Source organism: Mycteria americana, chromosome 13 (assembly GCF_035582795.1).
Source record: "Mycteria americana isolate JAX WOST 10 ecotype Jacksonville Zoo and Gardens chromosome 13, USCA_MyAme_1.0, whole genome shotgun sequence".
Classification (NCBI taxonomy): domain Eukaryota; kingdom Metazoa; phylum Chordata; class Aves; order Ciconiiformes; family Ciconiidae; genus Mycteria; species Mycteria americana.
The window spans coordinates 18,611,773-18,630,333 of NC_134377.1; the positions used below are offsets into that span (position 1 = coordinate 18,611,773).

The following is an 18,561-nucleotide window of genomic DNA, read 5'->3' on the forward strand; positions in this document are numbered from 1 at the left end:
TGGGCTCTTTAGAGGCTCAGTCTTGGTAATCTCAGTGAATAATTTTGAGTATCAACAGGAGCTCTTTTTGCATGTGTGCTCAAGTGGGAATCGTGCAAGTGGCTTTGGAATAGCGTCATCTTTATTATAGTCACAGTAGCTCCTGCTGCACACACTTGAAAGCTGGGGAAATGTTGACTCAAATCTTCCATATGATCACTTCTCCTTGAAGCCCGTTATGCGCGGAATCTGTTACACATAAAGGAATCGTTTGTTCTTGTCAGGGAACCTGAGAGGAAATGAGTTTTCTTATTTTACCATAAGAGCCCAAGTGACGTGGATTGATAATGCACAGAATGGTTTGTAGTAGCTGATGAGTTGTAACAATTCAGAGAATATAGCTGTGCAGTGAAATAAAGAGATTCTCTGATTCAGGGGCACATAATACGAAGTTATCTGCCCTATATTGACCACTTATGGTCTCTGAAACTATGGTGTGCTGCCAAGTGCATCAAGCTGTGCCAATTTAAAAAAAAAAAAAAAATTGTTTTGGGGAGAGGCAAGGGGAGGGATAAGTTGGAACTGATCAGGCAGGGTAACTGTTTATGTGCTTTCTAGGATCCAGAAAGCCCTGTCTGCAATCGGTGTTTGTGTTTAAAAAAAAAAAAATCATGGAAGTTGCTTTCATCTTCAGTAGTTCTCTTTTTAATTCTGATTATTAAGGCCTGGAAGGATGCCATGAGGTGTACAGGCTGCAATAGCACCTGACTATGTATTTCACAATTCATGTACCCTTCAATAGCAGCAGAAACAAGCACCAGCCACCAGCAATGGAAATGTGTTCAGATTGTCAGAGGGTTGTTTCCATGAAAATTCCTGAAGTGTGAGCATAAGATAGAGGACTCTATATCCTGTCCGTAACAGTAGCTGCTCTTTTATGCTTTGACCACCCATTTCCTAGGAGATGCTCTTGACCATGCAAGTCCGGTCAAGTCTTTACTTTCATGAAAGTCACTTACAGGATTTAAAATGCACCTTTTGCAGGCCCTGGTATTTCAAAGGTTGCTTATCTTCCTTGGATGCTCTTCTCCTTTAGGCTTTCTGCTGACAAGTGTTGTTAGCAGCTTCTTGAAGGTCAAGTTGAGATGGCTTGCAATCTGCATGTGATTAAATATGAATAATCCTTTCCCTGTTCAGCAAAGTAAGCACTGTAGTGAATCCCATTGAGGCTGATGAGAATTGAGCATGTGGCGTAGTATTTCCTTGGACAGGATGAGGTTGTACCCAAGGCCTTTCTGACTTGATTCAGGAATCCGTAAGAGCCAGTGTTTCTTGTGAAGTTAATCACGGCCTCACAGCAGTGGGTATACATGTCTACAAGCGTACATGAATGTTATGGTAATTTGATGGAAAGGTAGCAAGGAGTTGCAGAGATTAATCAGAAATCCAAATGCATTTCCATTTGTTTGCCATCTTTGAAAGGATTTATCTTATTTTTGCTGTTCCAGTACTGCTACCCCGACTCTCTGCATCTGTGACCAGGACTGTGAATGTTCATTCCTTCCGTGTACCCTTCATGTGTTTTTTGGTTTTGTTTTGGTTTTTTTGTTTGTTTGTTTGTTTTTTTCCCCTTCCCAGTGCTGGAGGTGGGTGGCCTTAGACTTGACATGGGACCCCCTCAATGGACTTGCCTCTGTGACTGTCTTAACTCTGTTCAGAAACCACGTACAGTTCTGGCATGGTCCGGGCATGAGTTCTGCAATGCGAGTACATGTTTGTTTGCTTTTAATCCTGGCAGAATAAAGGTGCTTCAGTTTCCCAGATGGTCTTTCTGCAGTCAGTTTAGCCACGAAGCCACAGCTGTATCACTGTGCTGTACCTGCAGAGTTTGCTTTTGGATGAGGCTGGCGGCTGGAATCCAGCTGCCTGATTGCTGAGTCTTGTTAAGCAAAAATCGTATCACAAAGCGCACAGAGAGCAAGTGCTGACAGGAGCATGCTCTACGCATGGCCAGGGGAGATTTCTTACACAAAATGTTCCCTCTTTGGAATAGGGCGGCTGCTCCAGGTGTCAGGGACAGCACAGCTTCAGAGTCCAGCTTTCTGTGAACTCCTGGACAGAAAGGAGAACAGTGTTGGCTTCTCTCCCCAGCGTTCCCGTAAATACAGCTTTCAGCCACAAATAGTGAAGGGCTGTCTTCCTCTGTCCGCAGATAAAGCAGAAACGAGTAGGGGTGCGATTTGCACTCTTTTAATTTGAGAATGCTTTGGCTTCTCTTCCGCTTACACTGTTAGGCATTCACATGTACGGTGTTAGGTGCTCACGTGTGAGTACTACGCTGGGGCTTTCCTTGTCTCCCTCCCTCCCTGAGTGAGAAAAATGATTCGAGCAAACCCACCCCTGTGAAGTGCACTCGGACCAGTAAAGGCTACATCTACCTTGTGAAAACCTTACCCACCGCGTGGTTTTCAGGGTGCTCGTTACAGCTCGTCCTGCCCGAGGCGGGCCGGGGATGCTCCCTGCCGCGCTGGCGGCTCCCTGCTCTCCCGGGGCGAGGCCAGCCCCCGCCCGGCCCCCGAGCCTCACGCCCGCGGCTGGCGGGGCTGCGCTCTCTTCCGCGCACCGCGCGGAGCGGCTTCCGGGAGCGAGGAAGAAGCCGCCGCTTCCGCCTGGCGCAGCCGGCTGCGCTCTTCCTCCTTCCCCGCCGCTTCCCGCAGGCCGGGCCGCGGGATGCTGCCCGGGCGCGCCCCGCCCCGCCCCGCCCCGCCGCCTGAGGATGTGACGCCGCCGGGGCCGCCCCTCCGCGGGCGCGGCCCTAAATACGGCCCCGGCCGCCGCCGCCGCCGCCGGGCAGCGCAGGAGCGCGGAGCAGCGCGGCCATGCCCGTGCCCGCCCCCGCCGCGCCCCGCCGCCTGGCCGCCGCCGCCCCCGCCGGCAAGGCCAAGCTCACCCACCCCGGCAAGGCCATCCTGGCAGGTAAGCGCCCCGGCGCTCCCCCGGCGGGGTGGCCCGGCCGCCGCTGCCAGCGTGGGCATCCGTGCCGGGCGGGAGGCGGCCGCGGCCCGCCCCGCGGAGGCAGCGCGCTGCCCGCAGGTGCTCCGTCCCGTCGCTGCCGCTGAGGCCGCCCCGCTGCCCGTCCCGCTCGGGGTCCGCCAGCCCCGCAGCCGCGGGGCCAGCCCGTAGCACGCCCCTCGCCCGCTGCATCCTGGCGGCCGGCAGCCCCGGGGAGGCGGCCCGCGGCGAAGCGGGCTTTCCCTGCGGCGGCAGCCGCGGAGCTCCGGCAGATGCACCCCGAGCTTGGGCGCCGGCTCGCGGGGGTCCCGCTGCCCCCGGCCGGGTCGCAGCCTCGCCCTGAGGCTGTTCCTGCAACCTGTGGCCTTGCTGGACGGTGCCGGCGGCCCCGCTACGGCGACGCAGGGTGGGCGCAGGGCTTGCGGCAGTCGCGTTGTTTAGCAGGGCGGATTTTCACGTTAGCGGGAGGGAGTTGAACCGATGGAAGAGGCAGCAGCGGGGTACCTCCTTATGCACCCCCCGAAGATGTTAAGGGAGTACGCTGAGGCGGCAGCGCCCAGGTCGTTCCTGCTCCAGCCGTGCCTTGCATGCTGCTTTGATACAGCTCCTCGTATGGCTTCTTGGTCCCTCCTTTGTGTCTCGGCACCGATCCCCGTGGATCAGGGCGTGTTTTCCCATCCAGTTCTGACCATTTCCATGGGATCTAAATAGGCTCCGAGTGTAGCAGTGACTGCAGAGTTAACACACTTCCTCCTGCTTGTGGCTGGTTTGAGCTTTGAGCTGAATAGAGTCCAAGGCAGTCAGGCTTGTTAAAACTGCTTTGTAGCCATTCCTTAGCTCCCTGGTTTCTCCTGCTACTCGCAGGACAATTCCCAGGGTGGAGATTAGCGTCTTCCCTTTGAAACAAGCCATCCCAGCCTCGACACGATTGGCATGTTTAGAGCTTTTGTGTTTTCCAGCCAATTCCCCCTCCTACGATTGTGCCTTTGTTCGTCTGTCCAACTCTCTGCTCCCCTCCGACGGCAGAGCTCCAGCCTCCTGTAGCGGGGACCCGGGAGGAGCGAGGGTCTGCCTGCCCTCTGGCTGGACGCCGGGAGCTGAGCCCTTGCTGCTCTGGCTCTGCCCGCCAGCGCTGCCCCTGCCTCGGCAGTTGGCCTCCCATCGCACAGCTCCGGAGAACTGCTGGAGACGGCAGTGCTGTGGGAAATGGATGCAAGCATTGGAGCGTGCAACGGGTGACGAGGCCTCCCGGTGTCACGTCGCCTGGAGGGGTCTGTCACCCAGGCTGCGAGAGGGTGCATTCTCATTCAAATGAGACCTTCGGTGAGGCCAGGCTCCTCCAGAGCTCAGTGCTCCTCAGGGGTCTCAAGACTTGTGCTGCTACCCCCTCAAAGTGGGTTGTTAGTTCAGGCCTCTTCTTATCCCCTTTTATTTAGAGGTCTTTTAAATGGGATTTAATCCAAGCTTAGGGTGGGAAAGACAGGCGGTTTGCTCCCCATCCAGCCTTCCCAGTCTTCCCCAGCTCACCGCATGTGTGCGGTGCGTCAGTTGTCACTGCCTGGGCCAGTGTACTGGGAGACTTTCATAGCCCTTGCGTAGGTCCGTAATCGGGGATCATCAGCTGTAGATGGCTTATCGGCATACTCTGCAGGAGGCTGCAGCAGACTTGCCCTGCTCTCCCCTACCAGGAGAGTTGCCAGGGGTGTGCCTGGAAGCTGTTCTGGTGTAAAGGAAGGGACGTGGTGCTTGTGCCCTCTGCCAGGTGTCAGGTTGGGCAACACAGCACAAAGCTGCACATGTCCCCGCTTGCAGGAGCCCTTCTGGGTCCACGTGAGGCTGCAGAGGTGGAAGAAGGACCCTGCTGAGATGCTAGTCTTCTCGCATGTAGCAAATCAGAGTAATTGGTTAATGGGCAGAAGTCCAGCCAAGCCTCTGTGGTATCTAATTGTATTAGAGAACCACATAAATGGGAGAAAGCTGCTGTTAACTCCCTGTGTCCTGGCATGCTCAGCCCTCCAGCCCCTTGCTGGGGACATGCAGTGCTGTTTGTGGCTGTCTCTGCCCACTTTAAGGGGTTTGCTGATGCTCTCAGAGTTTCTCCTCTGACATCTCTCTGCACAACAGGGGTGTGTGCTCCAAAGCTCAACCTTCTGGAGAGCTGGAGGTGTTCAAGATGGACCATTTCTACTGTGCTGTCCTTCATCTGCCTTGTACTGGTGGAGTTAAATAAGCAGCCGTCATCTCGCCCTGGATGCATATCTGCTCCCAGACCCTGTGTGTAATTGAGATCCTCTGCCAGGGAGGCACAGCTCCCTCGCGCTGCCCAGACCTGAGCAGGCTGGGGCTGGCTCTTCGGAAGAGATGCAAGTGAAGCTCTGGCTGCCAAGGGCTCTTCTCCTTCAGTTGTCACAAGAGACAAATGCAAAGTTAAAAATTAATTTGCTAATGGGCTCTCGTTTGTCCAAGCAGTTGTTGTGTGCCAGGGCAGCGCTTCACCTTGCTGTGGCCACACAGGCTGTGCCGGTGCTGTGTCCCCGTGTGTGGCCTGGGCACATGAAGGCAGCTTGGCCGACTGGCCGGCTGGGTGGGTGTTGCTGCCAGGACTTGGTCTCGGGGGTGCTGCATACAGACTGGACTTCCAGAGAGGGCAGAGCTGAGTGGGTGTGGGTGCCTGCCGCTGTTTGACCCCTACACCCTCTTTGCAAGAGGAAGAGCCCCCTGGACTCTGAACTGATGGTACAAAGTGGGTTTGAGGGACCTGGCACTGGGTCAGAAGTGACATGGCTGTAGGACACTAAGGTTTGGCATAACGTGGCTTAGCTTAAACTTGGTTAAAAGACTAGTAAATATGCTGGCTTTATGCTGAAATGGATATTATCTGTCTTTCTGACTCATCTGCTGGCTCAGTTACCTGTTGTAAAGCTGGCATAATTTTCTTGTGAACTCATGAGCTAGAGTTTGAGGGCCAGCTCGTGTCTCTTCTGCTGGGTAATAACCTGTTAGCAAGCAGACCCGGGAGTCCAGGCGTGTCTCCAGCCTCCCCACAGCCAGCTTTCAGTTTCTGTGCTGTGGTTTCCAGAAAAACCCTTTAGCCCACCAGGCTCCTGTCCCTCCCGCCAGCCTCCTGCAGGGACGGGTGCTGCTGGTCCACTGTGCAGCTCCCAGCATGGGGCCATGCTGCAGTGGCCAAGCAGGGAGCTCGAAATAAAGGCTGCGTGCGGCGAGGCAGGAGCGCTGACTGCAGAGCTGGCAGAGGTGGTCATCCCTGTGTTTCCTCGGAGGGCTCCTTGCTGGGTTTTCGGGCACCGCAGGGCTGTTAGGTCAGCTCGAGCCAGCCTGCGGTGGACTATTTAGAGCCCAGCGCAAATGGTCCTCACCATTTTGCAGGCAAACCCCTACTCCCCTGCCCTCCTCTTGAGAACTTTGTTCCTGGTTAGCAGCGGCTGTTTGATGAAAGGCTTTGCCTGCCCTGCCCAGAGTTAAGTACAGTCTTACTCTGTTTTTAGCCAGCTCTGAAGCCTGGGGTCTGCTCCCTTCCACAGAGAAGCTCCCAGCTGCCTTGCTCTGGGAGCTCGTGGTACCTCTGCTTGCCCGGGGGCTGGTGCACAGTTGCTATTCCTGCCTGCACCTAATCCTGCCTGGTCAGGGAGGCAGAATGCCTGGATGCTGTCCTACATGGTGCTTGATTTGGAAAGAGCTCGCAATGGTCGTGGCTGTTGCTCTGATATTTGCTGCAAACGTTGAGTACTACTGGGAAATAGCAGTGACGTGCACCAAGGTGCCAGGAGGGAGAGGGACTCTGCAGGGAGAAAGAGGAGGGCCTGCAGGGTAGGGCTTGAAGCACACATTTAGCAGGGAGCCCAGGATCACATGAAAAACAAAGCAGTAATTAGAGGTTCAGTTTCCTCTTCTTTGTTCATCTCTTGATATGATCTTTCTTAGGAAATGCTGTACCTACGGAGGAGAGGAGTCAGGGACTGGGTATGAAAGCTGCGACTTGCTTCTTGCAGAGTAGGACTCCTTTCCTAAAAGTCCCAAGTCCACCTGGGCTTCCAGGGCCAGTGCCCTCCTGGGAGGGTGGGAGGGAGGTTGTGCTGCTGGGAATGGCCGTGGTCTGGCACGCTCCCTGGCTTTTAGATGGATGCCTGGTGCTCGCAGCAGAGCAGGAGATGTTCCCCCCCTTGATGCTGAGCCAGGGGAGCCGGGTGGTGGGCTGAACACGGCCGTGGGGGAGGATTGGTGAGCGTGGAGGGAACCAATCTTGCCAGGTCTGCTGGCCCTTGGTGCATCATGCCTGGCTGTGGTTTCCCTTGGGGTTGCCTCTTCTAGCTGTCGTCTGTTTGGGGAGTGGGGCAAAAGGAGCCCACTGGCCATGAGCACATCCTTGCCTGCCTGTCAGCCGTTGTGGACTGCAGCTGCTGCGGAAACCTACAGCAGCCCTGAGGCTTCTGGTGGGAGGAGGCTGTCAGCCCCAGGACTGGGAAACCACATCAGGGTGCCCAGCTTCTTCGATCTGAATGAATTCTGTGTGAGCTGGGGTTAACCCTGGGCTTTGAAATGTGAGTTTCTGAGATTTTCATGTGCCTGATGCTCTGCTTGACATTCTGCAGGCGACCACTTTCTCTGGGTTGACGTAAATGATCAGAAGGAGCCATCCGTCTTCCCGGAGGCGATGAGCACTGCGAGCTGACAGCTCAGGGATGTTGCAGCATCTCTCATCTCTGACAGCCTTGTGCAGTGCATGCCAATGCAGCCTCCCTGCTCCTGCCTGGGCAGTGGTGAACCCTGTGCTTGTGCCCTGAGGTCTCGGGTCACCTCCTGACAGCAGGGGCTGATTTTTTGCTGTCTCTTCTCTCTCCCTGTGCTCCAGTGCCTGGTGCGGCAGTCATTCCCCTGTGCTGGTGGCCGGGAGACCAGAGCCTGTCCCCAGGGAAGCCTCAGTCCCAGCAGTGGCTCCTTCATCCAGCTACAGAGCTGTGCTGGGGAAGGGGTCCAGCAGCCCTGGGCTCTGACACTGGCTCCCTGTTGCCTGTCTTTAGAAAGATTTTTGGACACTTAAACAGTAGGTGTCTGAAGCGGGGTGATGGGTTGGCTGGGAGCCAGCTCACGGCAGTGGAGCCAGGGCCTCGGGGTGCGCAGGGCAGCGGGGAGAAGGTGAGCTGAATGGGGACGGGGGACTTGACAGTCCCCAAAGGTGGAGTCAGTACCAAAGGCAGGTGATGCTGTGACTGCGAGTAAAGGGAAGTGGCTTTTGCCATCACACTGACAGCCAAGAAGTTTAAAATATAGTAATGATTTATTGCAATATTGGCCCACTGAGAAGTAAATGCAAAGAGGAGATGAATGAGCGGGTTGTGAAAGGATGGCCTGTTGAAACAGGACGCTTCCAGTAAGATTAGGGACAAATTACTCCATCCCATCTACAGCATTATCTACAGTGCTGTTTGCACGGGGCTGTTTACCCACCCGATGGCATGGGGTTCAGATGAGGCGCGTTTCATGTTTGTCATTCTGTGTATCCCCGTTGAGGATCAGACTTCTGCCAGCCTGGCCATAGTGTGGTCCTGTGACGAAAGCGGCCACGTGTGTGTTTACCGATGGTCACTCTGAACCCCCGTGTCCCCCGCCGGCCTTGCCCCTGTCAGATAGGGGACCTTCCAGGGCCCCTGGCCCCAGCGCGGCTGATCGACGCTCTCAGAGAAGGGCTGGCCTGTCACAGGACGTGTTTTTTTCCCTTCTAACCAAAACGCGGGTAATCCTCTGGCCATCTGGTTTGGGGAAGCGGCCGTGCCGGGCATACAGCCCTCCCTGCTCTCAGCGCTGTGTAAGACCTTTCCCCGCCGAGCAGCCCTGTGTTGGTTTTCCCCCGGGATGGGGCTGCGGATGGGCGGTGAAGGGCTGTGCGCGGCAGGAGGAGGTGCCCCGGCGAGGGCTGCGGTGCCAGCCCTGCCGCCGGCCGGCTCTCCCGGAGAGCGCTGTCCCCAGCAAGGCGCCTGCCCGCGCCTTGAGCCAGGCTCTGCCCTGAGCCTGTTTCACAAGATGGCCCGTGGTGGGACTGCGTGGGGAGGGTGGAGCCCGCTAAACCCGTTTCACCACTGCGGGCATGGTAGGATTTCTCCACTACTGCCTTTAGCTGGGTTACGCTAACAGCATGGCTCAAGAGCAGAGCAGTTGGCTGCCAGGAGGGGGTCGATCCCTAGGGAGCAGGCAGACGGAGAGGTCTGTGCTGCTGACGGGGCAGCACCTGGGCTGCAGAGAACTGTGATGAGCTGGAGGTGGGTATTTCTGCCTCCCTGATTTGTAGCACCCTGTGGTCTTTGATTATTTTTATTTATTTGGTTTTTTATCCCCCAGCTCTGAAGGCTACCTTGGCTAACGGGGAAGGGCACCGAGTCCCCGCATGAGGGTAGGAACCGTAAGCAGGGGACCCAGGAGGCAGGCAGGATTGCCTGCTGTGCCCACAGTGCGTGGTCCATGTCACCAGTCTTGGCTGCTCAGCTCGCCCCGTACACCTGCACCTTCTGCAAGTGGGCTGGGTGCCCTCCGAACAGGGGGAACATGGGGGTCAGCTTTTGCTGGTGTTCTGGAGAGGAGCTGGAAGCCTGTTTGTGCCTTCCCACCGCCCTGAGCCGTGCCGCTGCCAGGAGGGGCAAGCTTCAGGCATGGGTCCTGCGAGAGCTCTGCTGCTTTGCTTCCAGGCCCTTAGGAATAATTTCCTCTGGCCTGAAAGGATCCTGCCAAATCTGAAGTTAAAAGGAGTTTTTTGTATGGAAATCAGGTGCTTGTTTATCTGCATGTGAAATTACCCTTAAAATGGAGAGGCTGAAGTTGCTCTCCGGGTGCTCACTTCTCATCAGAGCTGCAGAGAGACCTGCTGCTCCGTCCGCAGGAGCAGGATGCTTTTGCAGACGCAGTCGCTTACAGGAGTGGCAGAGGGCCCGTGCCACCTCCTGCCCCTCTGTGGCTCCCAAACAGGGCAGTGGGTGCTCGCTGGGGCACTTGCCCCCGGGTAGGGCTTGCGGGGGTGGCAGTGCCAGCCCCGGCTGCGCAGCCTCGGTTTGTGTTGGCCCCCGGGGCTCTGCTTGTCTTCCCCATCGCGGCTGCATCCTCCTGCCCTTGGCACCCACCCTGTCCTGGGTGCCGGAGCCGGGGTCCCCGGGACGGGCTGGCCGGGGGTGTCCCCAGAAGCTGCTCGCTAATGGGGTTTGAGGTCATTAGCTGAACCTGCATGCACCAATGCCATCACGCTCTGCGTGAGCGTTGCAGGGGCAGCACCCTCTTCTCCTTCCTGCCAACTCTCCCCGGCTGTGCCCAACGGCTGCAGCCATGTCCTCGGATAACTCTGCTGGCCCCTCCACAAAGGAGAGGTAAAATTTTTCGGGCAAAACCATGCCAAGTGGCTGACAAACAGGTATTTTTCCCTTCTCTCCCTTCCTCGCTGGGCCTGCGGGGTCGGGATTGCTGGCAGCCAGGGCGCTTGCAGGCTCGCTGCGGGCGGGGAGCCATTCCTGGTGCTGGGAGCGGGATCCCCCCCGCCGGCAGAACCTTCTCTGGGGCCAGGCAGAGCGACCTTCCCTGAAGGACGTCCTCTCTCCTCTGGCTCTGCTGCATCCAGCTAACAGCCGAGAGCCTTGGCTTGGCGTCCAGGCTGCCCCACTTGGTCTTTCACCTCCTGAGCGCTCGCTGCTGGCTGTTCCTGCTGACTCCGCGGTGTTGCAAGAGCTGAAGCTGCTGGTTAAAGTCCGGGTAAACAGGTTGCAAAGCCCTGGCGAGGGAGGGGGAGTGGGAAGGAGCTGCTGCTCGTGGGCAATGGGGTGATTTATTTGCACAGAATAAGATTTCCTCTGGAATAAAACGGCATGGGGAGAGGACGCTCGAAGGCAGAGCAGGACCTCTGATGAGTCTCGCTTCCAGGGAGGGAGGGGGTGCGGGTGGGCAGTTTGTGCCACCCTGTCTCTCTGCAGGCAGAGGAAAACAGGAAAAAATTGCCCCAAGTCACGGAGCGCGTCTGGAGTCCGTGCTGCGTGCCCCTTCCCGAGGGATTTGGGGCCAGAGCAACACCGGCGGGCAGGGAGGGGACCTGGCAGCGCGGGCAGCACACATCCCTGAGCAGGGCGAGGGAGAAGATCCTCCTCTGGGTGCGTTTCCCTGAACAGGCCCATTCCCCTGCCCGGCGATTCGCGTCTGTGCAGCTGCCCGAGGAGTCTCGGAGCCGTGCAGCGGCAGGGCAGCCTTCGGGCCGGCTGCCCTCCCCTCATCCGTCCCCAGTGAGCGGTGGCAGAGGTGTTCAGGGCACCGGTGTCCAGCCGTGCCCCTGCCACCGCGCAAGCCCTGGGGTGTCCCCTGCCGCAGCCGGGGCGACGCGCACGCTGCTGTGTGCCAGGGAGGCAGCCGCTCTCACAGCGGCTCTGGGACGGGGACGCCTTTGGCATCCAGCTCCCTGGTTTGCCGGGCAGAGCCAGCGCAGACGCCCTGTTCCTCCTTCCTCGGCTCGGGTGGCCCCAGTGTCCCGGAGGCTGCCGGTTCCCAGGAGGGGCTCGCTGTCCCTCTGCGGGGGCACTTCACAGGCTCCAGGCTGCCTGTGGATGTGGCTTTGCCCACGGGATGCCAGGCAGAGCCTCCCTGCCTCCCCCACGTGGACAAACATCCTTAACCCTGGAGGCTGTGGGCAGGTTGCAGGAGGTGCGGCGTCCCTCCCCGCGCCGTTTGGTGTGGCTGCCCCTGGGCTGGTGCTTGTCCCGGGTGTTTCCCTGGTGCCTGGCTCGGGGGGTGCTGGGGCAGCAGCTGGTGCTGGGGAACGGAGTGGGAACATTTACAGCTCTTAAAATGTCCAGCGCTCCAGGACCGCAGCACAGGAGGCGGGAGGAAAGTAGCCTTGGCAGCACCTGGGGCGTTCCTGTGGCTGCGGTGGCAGCGGGGCTGGTGGCACGGCGCTGCGTAGCGGCACAGAGAGGTGCCAGCTGGTGCTGGGCTTTTCGGGGACCGTTACGCCCCGCTGAAGGACGCTGCTTCTCGTCATGCTGCTCACCGGGGACCCGCCAGCTGCTCCCGCAGGAGCTGTTTGGTTTTGCAGCAGAAATTACAGTGCTTGGCAAGCCGTGTGCCGCGGGACCGGTGGCGTCTGCCACCTCTGACGGGCCTGCCAAGGCCTGGAGAGGGTCGAGGGGCAGCAGGAGAGCTCTGGGGACCCTAGGGATGGTGGCTGTCCTCCCGTGGTGCCCTGGGTGAGAGCCGGCGGCTGGCCACCGTGGCATGAGCTGGCCTCTCTGCGGCTGCCAGCGACTTCCTCCCACGCTGCTGAAGCACGGGGTGCTGCAGAGGCGTGAAGGCCGTGGTGGTCGCCTGTCGCTGCCTCCCGGGAGGCGCCTGCCTGGCCCGGGCTGAGCGGCTATGGCCCCTCCTGGGAACACAGAGGGAAACAAGGAGCCTTTGTGTGCTGCGGCGGAGCCGCGCTGGCCTCGCGCTCCGTCCCCAGCGCCCTGCGAGGCCGGGATGCTGCCAGGCTGGGCTGGCGGGTCCTGCCCCGGGGATGGGGGACTGGCACTCAGTGCCACGGTGTCCCCATCCCCACCGTGCCTGTGGGAGGAGGGAGATACTCTTGGAGCGTGGGGCTGGGCTTTCTCGTCATCCTGGGCCGTGCTGGGCCCTGGCACGGCTTCTTGGCTACGCTGGGGAGGACGAGCGCAGCCGCTGCTGCTTGTGCCTGGGGGGAAAAAACAGGGTAAGGCTGTTTTAAGGTGGGTGCTGCCCAGCTGCTGGGGGGAGTGCAGCGAGGCTGCTTTCCTTTCCCTCCAGAAGGACGCGGCTGAGAGAAGGCAGTGGTGCCCCAGGGGATGCCAGCCTGTCTGCCGGGACGTCCCGTGCTGGGTGAGCGGCTTCCCCGGTGGCACTGCGGGAGGGAGCTGGAGGCAGTGCCAGAGAGATTCAGGGTCTCTCTTGTAAATTTGGAGGCCATACAGAAGAAATAAGACTATATGAGAAACTCCCCTGGTCCAAGGAGCTGGGGCTGCCTGCTGCTGTCACGGGGAGCGGCCGTGGCCCGGCTCCCCGTCCCACGGGCCCCAGTGTCCCCTATCAGCGTCCCCTCTCAGGGTACTTCGGAGGGTGCTGATAAGCAGAGCTGTGCTCTGCCGCGTGGCACCGGGCCTGCGCTTGGCTGCAGAGCAGGACAACCCGCCGCTGCGCCCAGCCCCTGCGCTAGCCCTTCCCGCGATAGCAGCGTGTTCCCCCCTGGGAACACCGGGGCGTCGGCAGGGCCGTGCCGACGAGGCCGCGTGCCGGGGGTGGCTGTGGCGGGAGCCGCAGCGCTGCTGAGTCACGCTGAGGGACGCGGCCAGGCTGGAGGGGCCGGCGGAAGCGCGATGGGAGACCTGTCCCCGGCCAGGAGCTGGCAGCCAACCTGACCCCGTGCCGGGCCGTGTCCCGCGGGCTTGGGCCCGGGTCGCCGTCCCCGGGCAAGGAGCCGAGGGGCCCTCGGGGGCTGCTCGGTGGGTGCCCAGTGGCAGCATCCCGGGGCTCCTCAGCGTTGCGTGGTGCGGTGCCCGGTCCCGGGGGGGGGGGGGGGGGCTGCTGGCCGGGGGCTTTGCCCTGGCACCGGCTCCTGCCCCGGCCTGGGCTGCAGCGGGGTTTGCCCCCGCGAGGCCTGGGGGAAGCTGGCTCAGCCCCGCGCTTCCTCCTTGCGCCGGCACAGAGAGTTCCTGCTGCTCGGCAGGACCCAGCTGTGCTTCGGTGCAAGGAAAGGAGCTGCGCGGTCGTTCGCCAGCCGGCTGGGGGTGACCCCTGCTCCCGGGGCCTCCGGCCCGGCCGGGGTCGGCCCTGCTGCCCCGAGGCAGCTCGTGGCGGGGCCGCAGGCGCTCCAAGCAAGCCGAGGGGACCCCAACCACCGAGAGCCAGCGTCGCTCGCTGCCGGGGTGCCGGCGCGTCCCCAGGCCGTGGCGGGAAAGGCTTCAGCCAGTGTAATCGGTGCCCAGCAGCTGCCGCTGCGTGAGCCCGGGGCGGCTGGATGGGCTTGATGATAATTGCGCTTCCGCGCTGGCACGCCAGGTCTGCAAATGGGCTCCCGCTGGCGCTGGGCGAGCGGTGCCGGGCCTCGTGCAGTGCTGTCGGGCTCTGTTGGGTTTATAAATCCCCATGCTGGCAGCTCACCGGCGGGGTGCGGGGCTCCAGAAGGAGAGAGGTGCCTTTGAGGGGGAAACAAGGCTGAATCAGCAGCCGCGGGTGTGGTGTTTTGCCCTGGTTTTCGCACCCCTTTGGCCGATGCCTCGCCAGCTCTTGCCACGGCCAGGCGGTGATGCCTGTGCAGGGCGCCAGGTTGGCCTGGGGCCCTGCTGCCGTGTGAAGTCCCCAGGGGTCTGGCGAGGACAGGGACGCCACGTCCCAGCCCAGGCCTGGCTGCCAGAGGTCTCGGTCTCAGCCGTTGTGGAGCCGGCAGCAGCCACTGCTCCTGGCCCCAGCGTCCCCTCCTCTCCCGCCCAGGTGGCCTGGCCGGAGGGATCGAGATTTGCATCACATTCCCCACCGAGTACGTGAAGACGCAGCTGCAGCTGGACGAGAAGGCGAACCCTCCCCGCTACAAGGGCATCGGTGAGCGCGCGCCCCTGCCCTGCCCCAACCCGCCGGCTGGGTTCGGAGGCTCCCAGGGGCCTGCCGGGAGCTGGGGGGCAGCGGGGTGTGGAGGGGCGGGCGGCGGGGCAGCATGGTGGCCCTTGGCCCGGCAGGTGGTGGCAGCGCCGCTGTGCTCTGCCGCAGGGGACTGCGTGAAGCAGACCGTCCGCGACCATGGCATCCGGGGACTGTACCGGGGGCTCAGCTCGCTGGTGTACGGCTCCATCCCCAAGGCCGCCGTCAGGTAGGTGTCCCCCGTGGCGCGGGCTGAGCGGAGGGGACGCCGGGTGGCAGCAGACGGGGTGGGTGGGTTTGGCCTCGGCATCCCCAGTGGCACTTTGCCGAAGCCAGGTGCTTTCCCGGGCTGGGAGGGCCCTCTCGCAGGGTGCGTGGTTGCTGCCGGGGATGGACCCGGACAGGGGGGTGCAGGCCCCTGGCCGGGCGCCCAGGGGTTGGCACGGCGGCTCCTCCGCAGGTTCGGGATGTTCGAGTTCCTCAGCAACCAGATGAGAGACGAGCAGGGGCGGCTGGACAGCACACGGGGCCTCATCTGCGGGCTGGGCGCCGGCGTGGCCGAGGCCGTGGTGGTGGTCTGCCCCATGGAGACCGTAAAGGTGGGAGGCAGCCGCCAGCGTCCCCCTGCCCTGGCACCCCTCCGCGGGCCAGGTCAGGAGGGGGCGGGAGCCGGGGACGCCCGGCTTTTGGGGAGCAGGTCTCTGGGGAGCCGAGGGCCGCGTAGGTTTGCTCGGGCTGGTTTTCTAGGGGAGGAGTAGATGCTGGAAAGCTCCATGGAGAGGTCAGGCCCTGTGGCTGTGGCCCCTTCCCCACCCAGGAGCCATCCTGTCACCCATTTTCGGGCTGTAAAACCCGTGCGGTCGCTTGCAGAGGCAGTTTCCAGGGTTTTCCCCTGCAAAACACACCACTGGCCATGGGCGCAGGCTTCCCCGTGACCTCACCCAGCGTTGCCTGGCCACGTGGGTTGGCTCTGGTCTCGGGACCGTCCCCAGAGCAAGGCAAGAGGAGGCCGGCAGCCCTTCAGGGCCGTCGCATCCCCCCTCGCCTTGGCAGGACGAGCGCGTTGTCTCCCCGCAGGTGAAATTTATCCACGACCAGTGCTCCCCCAAGCCCAAATACCGCGGCTTCTTCCACGGCGTCCGGGAGATCGTTCGGGAACAGGGTGAGTCCCGGGGAAGTGTTGTCCTGTCTCCCTCCGGTACCCCCACGCTGGGGGCATGGGGCAGGAGGTGAGGGACGGGTGCGGGCTGGGACCGGCTGCCGGAGGAGGAAAAACCTGGGTGAGGCCGGTGCTCCCTCTGCCTGGGTGAGGCCGGTGCTCCCCTCCAGCACCCTCTCTTGCTGCAGGACTGAAGGGGACCTACCAGGGCTTAACCGCGACCGTCCTCAAGCAAGGATCGAACCAGGCCATCCGCTTCTTCGTCATGACCTCCCTCAAGAACTGGTACAAAGGTACGGTGTCCCCGTCCCCCCCAGGACACCCCAGCTGCGCCGCTGGCTCCCTGAGCCCATCCGTGGGAGCCAGGCTTGGGCTTTCCACCAGCGCATCCTGCGCTTCTCGTGGCTCAGCCTCTCGTGATGGAGGAAGGTGAAAGCCAGGGCAAGGGGGCCCCAGCTTGCGGGGTTGAAGCATCCCAGTGCTAGGGCATCACCTCCGCTCCCACCCTGAGCTCCCCAGTGCTGCGTGGGCTCTGTGGGGCTGGTGCCGCTGGACAGTCCCCGCCAAATGCCCTGGGCCCTGCACTCAGCACGGCACCAGGCCTGACCACGAGCAGCCAGACCTGGGACCTTCCCTGCGGGCTCCCTTGGGGATGCCGTGCTTCGTCCCCCACCACCACTCTGCTCTCAACCTCCCCTCCTTCCCAGGGGACAATCCCAATAAGGTCATCAACCCCTTCGTCACGGGGGTGTTCGGAGCCCTCGCTGGAGCTGCGAGCGTCTTCGGCAACACCCCCTTGGATGTGGTGAAGACCAGGATGCAGGTAGGGCACCGGGGCGTGGTGCAGGACGGCTCTGCCTGCGGCGGCTGGGGTCACCCGCTGCTCGGGGGCTGTTTTGTGCAGCCCCCGGGGCAGGCGCCTGATGCTGGCGAGGTTTGGGAGACGCCTGGGGATGTTGCCCGCTCGCAGCCGGGCCGCGGGGGTGCTGGGAAGCGTTTGCGTGGAGGTGGGGACGTCCCCGCTGGGTTCGGTGGCCGCAGCAGCAAAGGGGGATCGGTTCCTCCTGGCGCACCCCCAGCCCTGGCTCCCCGCCCCGAAATCCTCCCCAGATGCGCCCCTGGCTCCGGCCTCCGACCCTGCTTTTCCCGTCCCGCAGGGGCTGGAAGCGCACAAGTACAAGAGCACCTGGGACTGCGCCTACCAGATCATGAAATACGAAGGGCCCCTGGCGTAAGCCCTGCGGCGGGGGCGGGCGAGGGGCGGCGGCGGGGCCGGCCCCAGTGGGGGGCACGGGGGCCGGCCGGGGGGGGAGCATGGATGGGGAGGGGGCTGTGAGCGCAGCCCGGCCCCACGACCCCTTCTGTCCCCGGCAGGTTTTACAAGGGCACGGTGCCTCGCCTGGGCCGTGTCTGCCTCGATGTGGCCATCGTCTTCGTCATCTACGACGAGGTGGTCAAGTTCCTCAACAAGGTGTGGAAAACGGACTGAGGAGGGCGGGCCGGGCGGCCCCCACCTCTCTCGCCCCGCGGGGCTGCAGCTGGAGAGCCGTGACCAAGCCCGCAGCTGCCCGCCAGCACTGCCCCGGGCCAAGTCTGCCCCACGCACACGCCCTCCCCCAAACCCGGCCACCTTTATGTTTAGGAACAGGCTCTGGAGCAGGTTAAGTTATCAGTTGTGTGCCGAAAGGAGCAGGGAGGGAGCAGCATCCCCGCACCCCCAGCGTCCCGGTTATGCCCGCCCCAGTCTCCTGGTGACGCTTCCCCCTGGTCCTGCATCCCCTGCAAGGTTATCCAGGGTGAGGTGTCCCCCGGGACGGTGGCCCTGCGCCCCCGGGGCCTCCGGCAGCCAGGAGCTGCCGGCTGTGCGGGGGCCAGCAGTTTTTGGGGGTGCTGAGAGCCCCCCGGAGCCACGTGGGTGCGACGGCCAAGCTGCGCACCAGGCATCGCCGCTGGTGGAGGCTCTTGGGGCTGACGCTGCCGGCTGGGAGCCATGCACCGGGCCTCACGGCGGCTCCGGGGGGCCCGCCAGCCCTGCGCCCCCCGGGACGGGAGGTCGGTGACCTGCCGGCGGCAGCCCCAGCTCCCTCCTCCCTCCTTCCTGCCGGCACTGAGCCCCCCCGGGGTGCAGCATCCCGGCCCCAGATCCCACTGACCCCGGGCTGCTGAGCAGGCGCTGCCCAAAATTGCAGCCAGGCCTTTAGTTCTCCTCAGCGCAGGGCCAGGATTGGGCCGAGCTGGGTGCCCCGTCACTTGCCGTTTACAGGCGAGAGACACGTGCAAGCCAGGGCAGGGAGGCACAGCCCTGTGCCGCAGACTTGGCCCCTCGGCCGGGGGTGCAAACCCCTTCTTCTGCCACATTCCCCCCATCTGCCCTTACCTTGCCGCGGCCCCGTAGGTAATCCCGTAGCTTTCAGAGCTTCACGCTGACCCACTAACACCCATGGCTGTGGGGCCAGAGCCCTGCCCTGCCCTGCCCCACGCTGGGCTCGGCCCTGCCGGATTTGTGCCAAACTTCCCGCAAAGGAGCCGGGGGGTCGTGGGAGCTGGGGCTCGCCCCGTTCCTCCTCCCTCCTGTCACCAGTGATGAACGCAGCCTTAACACGGGAGGGCAAAGGAGGAGAAGGGAAGCCTAGGCACGGTTTACCTGCGGCTTTCTGCTCTGAAGCCAGTGAGGGTTGGTTGGTTTTTTTTTTTTTTTTATTGTTTTACATTCGCAATTTGAATAAAATCAGTCTGGCTTTAGCAGCTGTGTTGGTGTCCGGGCAGTGCTGAGCAGGCAACGAGCGGCTCCT

General features: G+C 61.7%; 1 protein-coding gene across 1 annotated transcript; it reads left to right on the plus strand.

The window, feature by feature from the left end:
• The first annotated feature begins 2,772 nt into the window (after positions 1 to 2,772).
• SLC25A1 (solute carrier family 25 member 1) lies at positions 2,773 to 18,516 on the plus strand. Its single transcript, XM_075516066.1, has 9 exons — positions 2,773 to 2,955; positions 14,467 to 14,574; positions 14,740 to 14,839; positions 15,071 to 15,209; positions 15,688 to 15,772; positions 15,958 to 16,062; positions 16,477 to 16,592; positions 16,927 to 17,000; positions 17,144 to 18,516. The coding sequence occupies exons 1-9, from the start codon at positions 2,859 to 2,861 to the stop codon at positions 17,256 to 17,258; spliced, it is 939 nt and encodes a 312-aa protein (XP_075372181.1). The 5' UTR covers positions 2,773 to 2,858; the 3' UTR covers positions 17,259 to 18,516.
• The last annotated feature ends 45 nt before the right edge of the window (positions 18,517 to 18,561 follow it).